Here is a 13,294-nt window from a genome sequence, read left to right as displayed (position 1 = left end):
AACCTCCATGCCCTGCCCCTGGTGCACTTTCTGAGGCCTGCTGGGTGGCATCTTCCTGGTCCTCCACTTGCCCTGCCAAGGTCTACCTTTGATCTCCTGCCTTTTCCAACCCCACCAGCCTCCTAACAATACCTCAAGAAATGCAGCTGAATCTCACTTTACACTACAGATGTGCTTTAGAGAAAAAGTGTACGCTACACTGGATCCTATTGTAAACATGAGAGAATTCTAACCTCGGTCTTGACTGAGCCTTCGCTCTGCACCAGCGCCTTCCCAGGCTTCTTCTCATTTCATTCCCACTCTAGGTGTTTCTGTCCTCATTCTACAGATGAGGAGCCTGAGGCTCAGAGCAGGAACACGACATGGTCAAGATTCTCCCAGCTGGGTAGGAGGGGCTGGTTGCATACCCAAGCCAGGGCCCAGAGCTGGCCTCTGGCCTCTGTGGCATCTCCTGCCAGAGCCTGTATCTACTCCCCAGGGAGCCCACCTGAACCCACGGTAGCACATGAGAGCTGGCATCTTAGCCAATCAGGGCCCAGCACATTAGGTTTGGTTCAGGAGGACACATATGTCCCTGCTATCCAGGACCCCAGTTCTACCCTAAATCCTTCCCAACTTGGGATTCCCCCCACTCAGGTTCCTGCTGCAGCCTAATCACCCTGGTGCTTCTGTGCTCTCCCCTGAAGCTCTGAGCCCATGTGGCCCCAGCTCGAGGCAGCTGAGAAGGCCCGAAAGACCACAAAAGAACAGAGGCATCCAAGGCTTCAAGGCCCAGTAGCCATGATCCACTTGCACAATTCATCTGGCACAAGCCCTCCAGTTCCCTGTGTGGGCTCCCAACCACCTCGCTGCCCCTGACTCAGTCCGGCACCAAGACAGGAAGACACCACAGTCATCAGGGCCAAGAGAGGCAACTTCATCTACTGGGCCCACACTGTGTCCCCACTCTGTTCTTTTTCTCTAGGAGAAATGTGCCTCTACTCAAGCAACTGACCCCAGAAATAATAATAATTAATAATAGTGGCGACTTCCCTTTATTAAGCACTTGCCACGTGCCAAGCGCTATTCTAAGTATTTGATACATATTATCTCATTTAATCCTAAAAACAATCCTATAGGACTAGTACTATTATTAGCTCATTTTACACATGAGGGAAGTAAGCACAGAGAAGTTGAATAACAAGCTCAAGGCCACACAGCTAGATAGGCAGGAAGCCAGATTATGAGCCCATATGGTCTGGTTCAAGAATTTGACTCCTTAATGAATACCCCACAACCTGTGAGTGAACCCAGTCCCTGCCACTGGGTTCATCCATCCACTCATCCATTCAGAAAACATTTATTGAGCACCTACTCTGTGCCAAGCACTTTCCATTCATTACCTTATTGCAAGTTTGTATCACCTATGAGGCAGATATTATTATCGTTCCCACTTTACAGATGAGACAACTGACATTCAGAGAGGTTAAGTACATGCACAAAGACACACAGCCAGCAAATTGTTCAGCAGAGCAGGAGGATGCAAGTGCTCAGCCTTCAGAAGGTGGCATGAGCCAAAATATAGTAGTCCTGGGGTGTCCAGCCAGAAGGCTTGGGCTCTGCCCTCCTCACAGATGATCCCTCTGTTTGGCAGAGGAGGTGAAGTGGCTGCAGAGGACTGAAATGACTTGCCCAGAGTCACCCAGCCAGAGAGTGGCAGAACCAGGACTCAAACCCAGGCTGCTGAGCCCCTCCTAAACCCTCTCTGCAGGGGAAGGGATTTTTAGCAGAGAAGGGCTGCAATCAGCTTATAGGCATTCAGGGGTGGGTCCAGGGCAGGGAGATCCTGAGAAGGATAAGGCCTTGCCAAGCTCATATCTACTGACTGCTCACTATGTGCCAGTCCCTTTGGATCAGTGCATCTATTTCTCCAAATGCCCTATAGATATAGAGATAGACTCTCAGCAGCTCCATTTTACAAGTATAGAAGCTGAGGCACATATAACCCTTAAGGTCACTAAGTTAGTAAGTAGCCTCACCAGGATTTCAGCCTGGGTTAAGTCCCACACAATCCATTACTCCAGTTTTGCTTCGAAAGTCCACCTCCCCCTGGGTGGGTTCTCTGCTGCTCCAGGAAGTCAGCAGGGGACAGTGGTTTATCCCAGGCCCTGGCCAGAACTAGGCACTGGACTCAGATGAATCAGCATAGCCGTGCCCTCAAGTTACTGCAGATAGGATAAGTTAGGCCCTCTATAAACTCCCAGCCATCTGAGGGGGCCAACAGGAGGAAAGCACAGACTCTGGGGTCAGAGTGGACTGGGTTCTAATCCTGATCCTGCCATTCTTGGCTGTGTGGCCTTGGACAAGTTACTTCACCTCTCTGAGTCTCCCAACATGCACTGTAGAATGGAGATGATAACAGCCCCTACCTTGCAGGAGGAGGTGAGGATTAAATGAGGAGACAAACACAAGGGTCTGAGAAGCAGCTCCTTAACCCTTAACTTCCTTTCCTGATAATAGGGTTGTTATGAGGATGAAAGAAATCAGAGCCTAAGATGTTCAGCCACACTGTTCTCTGCCGGTGTGACTGTGGCCAAACTACCTACACTCTCTGGGCTTCAGTTTCCCTATCTGTAAAATGGGCATGTTGACAGTCCTACCTCTTAGGGTAATTATGAGGTTAATACATCTATTGTGAGGCTAGAACATGCCTGGTACTCAATAAATGTTAGCTATTATGTCTAGTAATTATCATTGTAATCGCACAGTGAATGCTAGTTATTGGGATGATAGATTGATTTCAGTTCAATTCAGCCCCTGCTTCAGGCTTCTGTCTCATGCCCGTGACGTGCATTTCAGATCATCTGTCCCTGTGTTGTGAGGAAATTGAGTGTGAAGTACCCATGACCCCAGCCCCCAGCAGGGCTGCCTCCCTTGGAATTCAGGCAAATGTCAGCCCTTGGCCTTTTCAGATGTCTGGCATGGGACCATCCATCTAAATGTTGTTGATGTGTCTTTGGCCAAACTCAGGAAGAAGTTCTGTCTACTCACTTCCTTCCTGTGTACCACAGACAAGCTCCCTTTGGAGCTGGCCCTGGGACCAAGCCTGTGTCTGCATGCACAGGACAAGGAAAACCAGGGGATGAACTTCTTTCCTTTTTTGCCTTGGCCGCCAGGTACGTGCTGCCAGACTCTACCACATAAAAGTAACTTGCTCATTGGGGATAGTGCAGTGGGACCACCAGAGTTTTTCGTTTGCTTTTACATTTTTTAAAATTTAAGATCCAGGGGGTACATGTGCAGGTTTGTTACATGGTTATATTGTGTAATGGTGAGGTTTGGGGTTCTAGAGTACCTATCACCCAAATTATGAACGTTGTGCCCAATAGGTGATTTTCAGCCCTCACTCCCGTCTCACCCTCCCCAGTTTGAGAGTCCCCACTGTCTGTTGTTTTCATCTTTATGTCCATGTGTATCCATTGTTTAGCACTCACTTATAAAGTGAGAACATGCAGTGTTTGACTTTCTGTTTGTTTGTGTGTGTGTGTGTGTGTGTGTGTTTTTTTTTTTTTTTTTGAGATGGAGTCTTGTTCCATCTCCCAGGCTAGAGTACAGTGGGGCAATCTCTGCTCACTGCAACCTGGGCTCAAGCAATTCTCCTTCCTCAGCCTCCTGAGTAGCTGGGATTACGGGTGCCCGCCACCATGCCTGGCAATTTTTGTATTTTTATTAGAGACAGGGATTCACCATGTTAGCCAGGTTGATCTCAAACTTCTGACCTCAAATGATCCATCCACCTTGGCCTCCCAAAGTGCTGGGATTACAGGCACATGCTATCATGTCCATCTAATTTTTGTATTTTTAGTAGAGACAGGGTTTTGCCATGTTGGCCAGGCTGGTTTTGAATTCCTGACCTCAAATGATCCACCCACCTTAGCCTCCCAAAGTGCTGGGATTACAGACATGAACCACTGTGCCTGGCCAGTATTTGATTTTCTGTTTCTGAGTTATTTAACTTAGGGAAATGGCCTCCAGCCCCATTCATATTGCTGCAAAAGACATGATTTCATTCTTTTTTATGGCTGCATGGTATTCCATAGCATATATGTACCACACTTTGTCAAATCAACTGCTGACTTAGTCTGGTTCAATGACTTTGCTATTCGAGTGCTGGTTTTGAAGCCTGAGGGACGTGGGCTCCTGGATCCTCTGCTCACTGCTGCGCCACATCAAGCAAGAGGACTCATTAACTGAACCTGTTTCCTCTGTAGAGAGGACGGAGAACCCTCTGAGTCCTGCCTCCTTCTGTCTGTGTGAGCTGGGCAGCTCCTTTCCATCTCTGAGCTTCAGCTTCCTCTCCTGCGAAATGGGAATTGACTTGTGTTCATGACCGTGCCACCAGTCTGTGACAAGGATCACTCAGAGGGTGCAGCATGGGGCCCGCTATGTGGTTGGCACTTTGTAACCAGCAACTGAAAAATGATGCTTTTTCAGGTAAAGACCTGAGTTTGGAAATCAAAGGTTTCATCGTCAGAGTTTGCAGAAAAGCAGAGCCTTCCTGCAGCCATTTTAAAACGGAGCTTTGCAGTGTGATTGCAGACACTCAGCTCTTGAGTTGTGAGGAGGAGGCTGGGTAAACACTCTGAGGAAGGGGTCATTTGGCACAGGTGTCTGCAGTGGGCATATGCCCAGCCCAGCCCCGCAGCTCAGCGTGTACCCTTTTTACAGCATGCACCTGATTGCCTGCTATTGAATGGGGCAGGGCCTGCCGGGGCATGCCCCCAGGGAGCCCAGCCAAGACACTCCCAATACCCACTGCCCTGGGAGGCTCTGCTGATGCTGCATAATCAAGAGAGACAGCCCCACCCAGAGGCCCCTACAACCCATGTGTGGGTACTGATGCCAAAGGAGGGTGGCACAGTCTGTGCAATTCTGGGTGTGATTGGTGGAGATGTGTATGTGTGTGAAAGTCAAATCCAGGAGCCACTGTGACTGGAGGCTGCTGCCCGGGCCCGAGGATGTCCCCACCCATGCTCTGTCCCACAGGCTCTATGGAAGCCGTTAGTGTCTGCGGGTTCTGGTTCTGAGATCCCACCCACTCCTCTCCAGCCCTGGTGTCCTGCTGCCCTGGCACCTGGGCAGAGCTGTCCTCTCTAACATTAGGGGACACTGCTTAGATGATGAGGCTTGGATGTGGACACACCTGGGCTCACATTTCAATTCCTCTTACAGCTGCAGAGCCTTAGGCACGTGACTTTACCTCTCTGAGTCTTGGTGTCCTCATTTGGAAAATGGGGATGCTAGAATCTGTCTTCTTTGATGTGGTATGACTGCAATATTTGGAGAAGGGAGAGATTCAGATTCCACCCCTGTGGTAATAAAGGGCCTCGTACAGCAGGTGCTCAGAGTCCAACAGTCCCTTCCTTCCCTTGTTGCTGTTAGACACAGTGCCTGGGTCCCAGGCCCCTAACACATGCAGACAGCAGTTTCACACTGTCCCGGTCGGCCCTGCTTGGAAGCTAGTGGGAAGGAGTGAGGCTGGAAGATGCAACAAAAATGGGAGGCCCACACTCCAGGAGATCAGCTTGGTACACAAGCTGCAAAGACAGGGGAGCGCCCCTGCAGACTTGGTAGAGGCAGGACCAATCAAACTCTTAAACCTCAAACCATAAATCACTCCCATGCCCTCATGTGGGCTGTAGGGCTCAGCGGATGATTGCACCGGAAGGTATACTTTAGAAGACACGACTCAGGAAGCCCCTCCTCAACTGCCTGACAGGGAATACATGGTTTCTATTTGCACACCTCCTGGGACAGGAATCTCTCTCTCTCCCAAAGCCACCTCTTCTACCTTTGTGGACTAGCTTTGTCTTCCTTCTCAAGTGTGGTGCCCAGAGCCAAAGCGACTTCTGGAATAGTCTAACCAACTTGCACTGGAGCAGCAAGCCCCTCCTTTGTCCTAAAGACTATATTTCTATTAATGCATCCCTATTTTGCTCATTTGCTTATTTTTCCCTGTACATATCACTATTCATCACCTGAGGGTCTAGGGCTACTAATGGCTAAAACTCATCCCCTCACAACTCTTTCTCTCCTTTTCCTTCTCTCCCTCTCTTATTCCCTTTCTCCATTCCTTCTTTCTTCCCTCTCTCCTTCTTTCCTGTTTTTCTCTCAGCTCAGGGCAATGCATCTCTGCAGTCAATTTATGCAAATGTGTATTGACCACCTGTACCTGCCAGCCCTGTCCTGGGCACTGGGGTTTCATAGATGACTACAGCCTGCCTCCTGCCTACAGGAGCCTCCTGTCTGGCATGGAGAGGTCAGAAAGGTAGCAGCTACCACACCTGTCTTGAGGGTGTAATTGAGGGACAGAACAAAGTGCAGAGGGACCTCAAAGGGACGAGTAACTACTGTATGTGCCCAAATATAAGGCGATCCAAATAAAGGTTAAGGGCACTTTATCGTTGAATAATGTAAATTAATGGGGTGAAGATGAAATAGACATCTACTTGTAATATTTCATTTATTACTTTAGTTAGACATACATATTTACATTTTTTTTCATATAAAATACTAATTCGGGAAGGTTGCTTTTGTCAGTTTCAAATTTCAGGAAATGATTTGATTCTAATTGTTTTCCATGTGGCCTTGACACTAGTGTCACCATCGTGTTGGGGGGCAGCTTTTTACTAGAGCACATGCGACTCTCAGAGCTTCAGATGCTAACACGCGGCCCTCTCGAATCCATGTGTCAGGCAACTGCTGGGCACTGTGTCTCCACCGCAGGTCCGATTGGCAGCACATTTTGACAGTGGGGATTCACCTGCTGCAGGCGAGCATTTGTGATCAGCACAACATGGTCACTTACTGAGGTACCCTGAAAGTGGCCTTTAAAAGGCCTATTCACAACAACCTCTCACCCTTGCCATCATAAAGTCATGTTTGTTTGCATTGCCTTATCTAAGGAAAATTCCCTCCATTCCCTTTATGATATTGCTGACTCCCATATGCAACCCAATCTCACATAGAAGGAGGATTAGCTGGGCGTGGTGGCTCACCCCTGTAATCCCAGCACTTTGGGAGGCTGAGGTGGGTGGATCACTTGAGGTTAGGAGTTTGAGACCAGCCTGGCCAACATGGTGAAACCCCATCTCTACTAAGAGTATAAAAATTAGCTGGGCATGGTGGCAGGCACCTGTAATCCCAGCTACTCCGCAGGCTGAGGCAGGAGAACTGCTTGAGCTCAGGAGGCGGTGGTTGCAGTCAGCCAAGATTGCACCATTGCACTCCAGCCCGGGTGACAGAGTGAGACTCTATCTGTGACAAAAAAAAAAAAAGAGGATCACACAAACAGACCTTTCTCATATAGAACTTTGGGGTTAAAATTAAGTCACTGAGAGAGCACCTGTAATATGAGAAATTAGTAACTCAAATACAAGACAACCTTATGTTCAGACATATGACGTCAGGGTGGGGTGGGGAATCAGGGTTTCCGGGAAGTGGAAGCCTTAAAGGCCTGAGAGCCTTCTGGGATGGGTCATGTACTATAAGAAAAGGCAGCGGAGATCCAGGAGGCTGTCTCCTGAATACCCCACTTTTATTCACATAGCTTCAGGCTAGCTTTGCCCTGCACCATTGGAAGATCTTGGGCACCTCTCTTACACTCTCAGAGCCTCAATTTCCCTATCTGTGAAATGGAAGTAATAATACATATTTCATAAGGTATTCACGGGATACAAGAGCCTGGAAAATAAAACTGAAAAAACAGCTTATTTGGAATTGGGTCTTCTCGGGCAAGTAATTGCACTTCCTGGGCCTCAGTGTTCCAGTCCGTGAAGTGGAGGCTGAGAAGGGCACCGCGACTGCACGTCTCACTGAGTGTGCTCCAGGTACCTGAATGGGGGTGCCTCCTACCCCTCTTCTCATCTCTTCCATGTCCGATGCCTTCCAGTCCATCAGATGGAGCTTACATGCCCATACCCCAGATTCTCCCTAAGCCCCCAAACAATGTCATCCCATCACTCTGCTGGGATCTGTTTTATTTTCTTGCTGGCTTTGATTATTATATAATGTGATCTTAATTGCTTGTTATTGCTAGCTTCAGCAAGCCATCTCCAGGGCAGTGGGGGCCTTGTCTGTATCTGCCCGGCCCAGCACAGTGCCTGGATGTGCTCAGTAAATATTTTAATGAACAATCGAATAAATTAATGAATATGGTTTCCTCTTCCCAATCTTTGGACACTAGGTGTCTTCTGTTCCTCAGCACATGGCCTAGGGGGTAGAAAAGACTCCACCCAAACCCGGAAAACCTGGGTGTACTGTCTCCGAGCCCTTTACACGGTCACAGGCGCCCTTCCGCCTGCGTGTAAGTCCCCCCGAGGCCGAAGCACTCTCCAAAGAGATCTGCCGGGGCTAGGATTTGGCCGGCAGGGGTCCCACGCCTGGAAGAGGGCCTGGCACACAGTAGGCCTTCTCAGAGTGTTGGAACAAATGGGTGACAGGCCAGCAGACTGCCGATCCTGGCACCCGAGGGCACCCAGCTGCCCTGCGCGCCTTCCCGGCCCGGGCGCGGGAGCGGCGAGGGCGGGAGTCTTGGCTGTGCTTCTCCCGCCGCCTGGTGCAAACTTTCAAAAGATGCGGCGGCCGCGGCCCCGCCCCTGCACTGTTGAAGGCGGTGGGAGGCGGGGGCGGAGCCGGCGGGCCCGGGCCGGTGGCTCCTCCTCCTCCTCCCGCAGGCGCCGCCGCCGCCTCCCTGCAGGCTCCCGCCCTAGCTGCCGCCCGCCGGCTCGCCCGTGCAGCGGCGATGCCCCGGAGCGTCGACCCGGGTCCTGGTCCCTGACCCGCCGCGTAATTAGCCTCCTTGCGCCCAGAGCGCGCCGCCGCCAACGCCGCGCCAGACGCAGCGATGGGCAACACGGTGCACCGGACCCTGCCAGGTAAGCCGGGGAGCCCTGCTCGGGAGGCGGGCACCGGGTTTCTCTCCTCCGGGAACCCGCTGGGTGACTCCTGGAGAGCCACCCCACGCCCCTTGGAGCCCTCGGCGTGCAGCAGGCTGGAGTCTCTGCTACCTCCCGGATCCCAGCTCGGCGCGCGCCCAGCGGCTGGGCTTTGCGCTCCGGGAGGGCGGGTACCGCGTCCTGGTTACCTTGGGGACCCCAGTCCTCATTCTCCAGGCTTTGGCCAGATGCGCAAAAAGGGCAGATGGGGCGATGCCGCGCGCCCCCTCGCCTTTGTTCCAGCCCGAGGGCGCTGATGAGCGAGCTCAAGGCGACCTGGGTGGGGGTTACTGGAGCCGGGCTCGCCCGGGCTTCCGACGGCCAGAAGCCACCCGTGGTGCCGAGACTGCAGCTGCTGAGAGTGAGGGGTGCTCGCAGGGGCACCCCAGTTTCCAGCCTCCCAGCGCCCCCGCGGCACATGCTGCCTTGCTTTGGCCACGTTCCCACGCGCACCCCGGTTGCGCCCCCCCTCTGGTGTCCGCCCCACTGGGGACTCCTTCGCCCCCTCGGAGTCGCTGCTGCAGATTGCGTTAAAATCACCCCAGAATTTCTGCGACCAGAGTAAGGCGATCCGGAGCAGGGTAACGGGATAGGAGGAGGCCTTATGGAAAATACCTGGTAATTGTGGGAACAGATTAGCGGTCCCGCGCCCGCGCGCGCCCGTGGAGGCTCAGTGCCCAGCACTTTGCATACCCCAGCTCGGTATGCAAAGAAGCTTCGCGATAAAGATGTGTATCCCAGTTTTACAAATAAAGAAATTGAGTGTCAGAAGAGGTGAAATGACTCACCCAAGGTCACACAGCCAGTAGTGGGAGAATCTGGAGTGGGACCTGTGTCTGTCTGCCTTCCCTCCGCTCACTCGCCCAGGTCTTTGGAAGTATTTTGTCTTAAGGCTGGGCCTTTGTAGCATCCCTTGAGCAAAAGGTGAGAGGGGTGTGTGTGTGTGTTTAAAGCATACAGCCTCGCTCTGTGGGGAAGCAAGTCAGCTGTGAGGTTAATTTAGTGTGAGGTTCTAGCAGAGAGACATCTCACCCCATCTCTGCTGTAACACTCCCGTATAGCTCTCCCTTCTAGGCATGGCATGCAGTTAAAGAATAACTGCCCCTGGAGTGGGTTGAAATGGACAGAGCTGAGCCCAGGATTCCCAGGGTCAGCTTATGGAAGACGAGCCCACTCCGACTTTACAAGCCCCTGAGCAGCTGCACTCAAACGTTCAAATTCTCAGAAAGGTGAAGTCACCAATAGAGTCACCAGCTAGTCAGTGGCAGAGGTGGGATTAGAACCCAGGTCTGCTTACTAGAGGGTGGCCTCCACCTCCTGTGGACAGGGCTATTGCTAGGTTTGGGGAGAACCCACCCGTGGGTCAGGAGATATTTGTGGATGTTGGCAAATAGGGCAGCAGATATTCTTGCCACAAAGACTCTGAGATGAGGCACCTCAGCACAGGCCCCTTTGCTCAGTTTCTTAATTTAAAAAATGTTTATACTACTCTAGTAAAAAGCCATTCTGCCACCTGTGGGTCAGCCTTGGGGTGCATAAAGGGACAGACACACGCCAGGCAGGCTAAATATAGCTGGAGATTTATGTATTCTCCATCCCTCTCAACCCTCTCTCTGAGGGCTGGGCCACCCTAGGCTGGGAACCTGCAGTTAAGGTTGGTTACCCACTGCGGTGTCTAAGTATGGGGAATTCAGACTCTCCTCTGGCGCTTGATGCTTGCATTGAGTTTGAGGAAGGGGTCAGAACTGAAATTCCTGAGTCACATTGGGTGGCAGGTGCCAAGAATATGAAGGACCGTTTATTGTTTTCCAACCTACCAGTAGAGTTTCTTGCACACCCTGTGCTATTTTTTATACTTCTGTACTTGGCATGTGATGGTCCCCACGCCTGGACTGTCCTTTCTTGTCTGTCTTTCAAAATTCAGTTGTCGTTGTCGTCACTTCCTCCAGGAAGCCTTCCCTGACCACCCACAATCTCATCCTTTGCTCTGCTACCTGGATATCTTAAGTCTCTGCCTGTTCATTGTTGAAATGACTGCACTGTCATTGCCTGTCTCTGTGACTCTTTGGGGTTCCCTGAGGACAGAGCCCTTGTCTTGATCATCTTGTATCCCTGGTGGCCCATTCCAGACATTGGTGCCTGGCAAGAGTTCAAACACTGGTGGTGGAGCTCAAATGTTGCCTGAATCTTAGGCTGAAGGAATACTTGGCACTGTCTTGCCCTGTAGAATCCTTGTGCTTTCGTTCTCAGGAAAAGGACACATGCGTGGGGTTCTTTCTGCGGGACTTGAAATAGAGAGCTGGCATTTGCTGAGCACCTGGATTCCATGCCAGGCTTCCTGCATATGTGGCTTCATTTACACGCCAAGCATGCTTCTCCTCAAGGCTTCTGCACTTCCTGATCCCTCTCCCGGGCACATTCTTCTCCCCATCTCCCGGTGGCTCCCACCAGGCTTCCTTGGGGGTCTCTGCTTGAATGAGGGGCCTGCTGTTGCCCCCAGCCCCATCTCACTCCTTCCACCCTGCTTTAAGTTTCTCTTTAGCATGTATCAGCATGTGACACGCTGTATGTGTCGTCAGCAGTTTCTTGTCTGTCTCCCCCAGGGAGATTTTGTCTGTTTTATTCAATGCTGTACGTTCAGCACCTGGAGCAGTGGCCAGTACATAGTAAATGTTCCGTAAGTGCATGCTGAGTGAATGGAAGAACATCCCTGCAATGTAGGCATTCTCATCCCCATATTACAGTTGAGAAACCAAGACTCAGAGAGGCAGAGTGGCTTGTCCCAGCCCACACAGTTCACCCAGCTGGCAGAACTGGGATTGCCATCTAGGTTAATTTTGCTCCAAAGTCCTGCATTCTTATTCCGACATGCTGTGGCCTCCCAGCCCCTGATCTAGATAACATTTATTGGATTCCCCACCATGCACGTGGCAGGCTACACTGTACAATAAGGAAATGCCAGAGAAAGGGAAGGTTCTTTATGATGGATTGTGGAAGCCTTGCAGCAGCTCTTGCAAAGTGCATCAGCATATTCAGAGGAATGCCCTTTAAACAGAACTGTGCCGCACAGGCTCTCATATCTACTAAGCTCCTACTGTGTGCTCTATGTTCTCTTTCCAGCTGCAACTCACCCTTGCAAAGTAAGGTGCCACTTTCCTCCATTTTAAAGAGATTAAGACCCTTTGCCTACAGTTAGGCAGTGGCAAAGCTGGGCTTAGGAGGCTGAGACCTGCCTGACTCCTAAAGCCATGTATTCCTTCTCTCTCGACTCCCTTAGCCTTAATCTAGGTTTTTGAAGAAGGAAAAAAAGTGTAAGCAGGTGGGGATGGGGGAGGCCAGCATTCCAGGATGAGGGTAGGGGAGGTGGGGGAGGGACTCAGCCCCTTCTCCTAAGGCACATTTCAGTCCCTTCCCTCTCGCCCCTGGGGCTCACCCGCAGCTCTGGCTGGAGAATAGACTAAATTCAAACTACAGGTTGGGTTTAATCATTAAGTTGGCCCACGCTTGACCAAACCAACAGCTTTTTCATCCTAGCCCAATAACCGGGCATCCTGGAGCTTTGGAGCGAGGGAAGTGTGTTCATCCCGCTTTATACCAGGCCCTTTGTCAAGGGCTTTACCCACAGTATCTATTTGAAATCCTCCTAACAACCCTTTGGAGGGACTATATTTATCCCCATTTTACAGGGTAGCAAGTGGAGGCTCAGGGAGGTCAAGCACACAGAGTCAGGAGAGAAGCAGTCTCCCCTCACCTACGTGGACAGTCTACAAGTACTGCACCCAGACAAAGATGCGCTCGCCTACCCCAGACACTCTGACACCCTGCCTTGCAGAGCCCCAGATAAGGGGCCATGTGGGTGCTGGGCATACCCGGACACATCTGCTGCTCCCTGGCTTCCTATCTGAGCCGTGGGTAGTGAAGCTCCCGGGGCCTGGCAGCCACTGTTTTCCCTGGATCTGGACTTTCTCAGCTCTTGGGAGGACAGTGACCCTTGTCACACTCCGTCCAGCCATGGCAATACTGCATGGATGGCTCATGGAGTGATACTCCCTTCTCTCTTTCTCTCTCTCTCTCCTCCTCCTTTCTCAGTCACAGCTTCACGTTCAGCTGGGCTTTCCTTGCTTGTCTTGCTCCATCTTCCCCCCATCCCACGAGGTCATTAAGAACCACCTGTATCAGTGATTCTGGAGAATCAGAATGGCTTGCTACCCTCATAAGCTGGCCCTAGTGGAAGGGGCCAACATGCTCTAACAGAATGGGACACTCAGTTGGTTACATCACTAGAGAGCACAAAGTACTGCCACCCTGTGACTCAGATG

The 13,294-nt window shown here is 51.3% G+C and overlaps 1 protein-coding gene across 2 annotated transcripts in view; it reads left to right on the top strand.

The window, feature by feature from the left end:
- The first annotated feature begins 8,728 nt into the window (after nt 1–8,728).
- The window catches only part of NEURL1B (neuralized E3 ubiquitin protein ligase 1B), a 43,228-nt gene continuing 38,662 nt past the window's right edge, over nt 8,729–13,294 (top strand). For both annotated transcript variants that reach the window (XM_037745421.1, XM_017547668.2), the window contains exon 1: nt 8,729–8,915. In XM_037745421.1, coding sequence (XP_037601349.1) covers nt 8,885–8,915 — 31 coding nt within the window. In that variant the 5' untranslated portion in view covers nt 8,729–8,884. The remainder of the gene's footprint in view (nt 8,916–13,294) is intronic.

The sequence above is a fragment of the Cebus imitator genome, unplaced genomic scaffold (assembly GCF_001604975.1).
Source record: "Cebus imitator isolate Cc_AM_T3 unplaced genomic scaffold, Cebus_imitator-1.0 Scaffold200, whole genome shotgun sequence".
Classification (NCBI taxonomy): domain Eukaryota; kingdom Metazoa; phylum Chordata; class Mammalia; order Primates; family Cebidae; genus Cebus; species Cebus imitator.
This window is presented reverse-complemented; position numbering and strand designations above follow the sequence as displayed.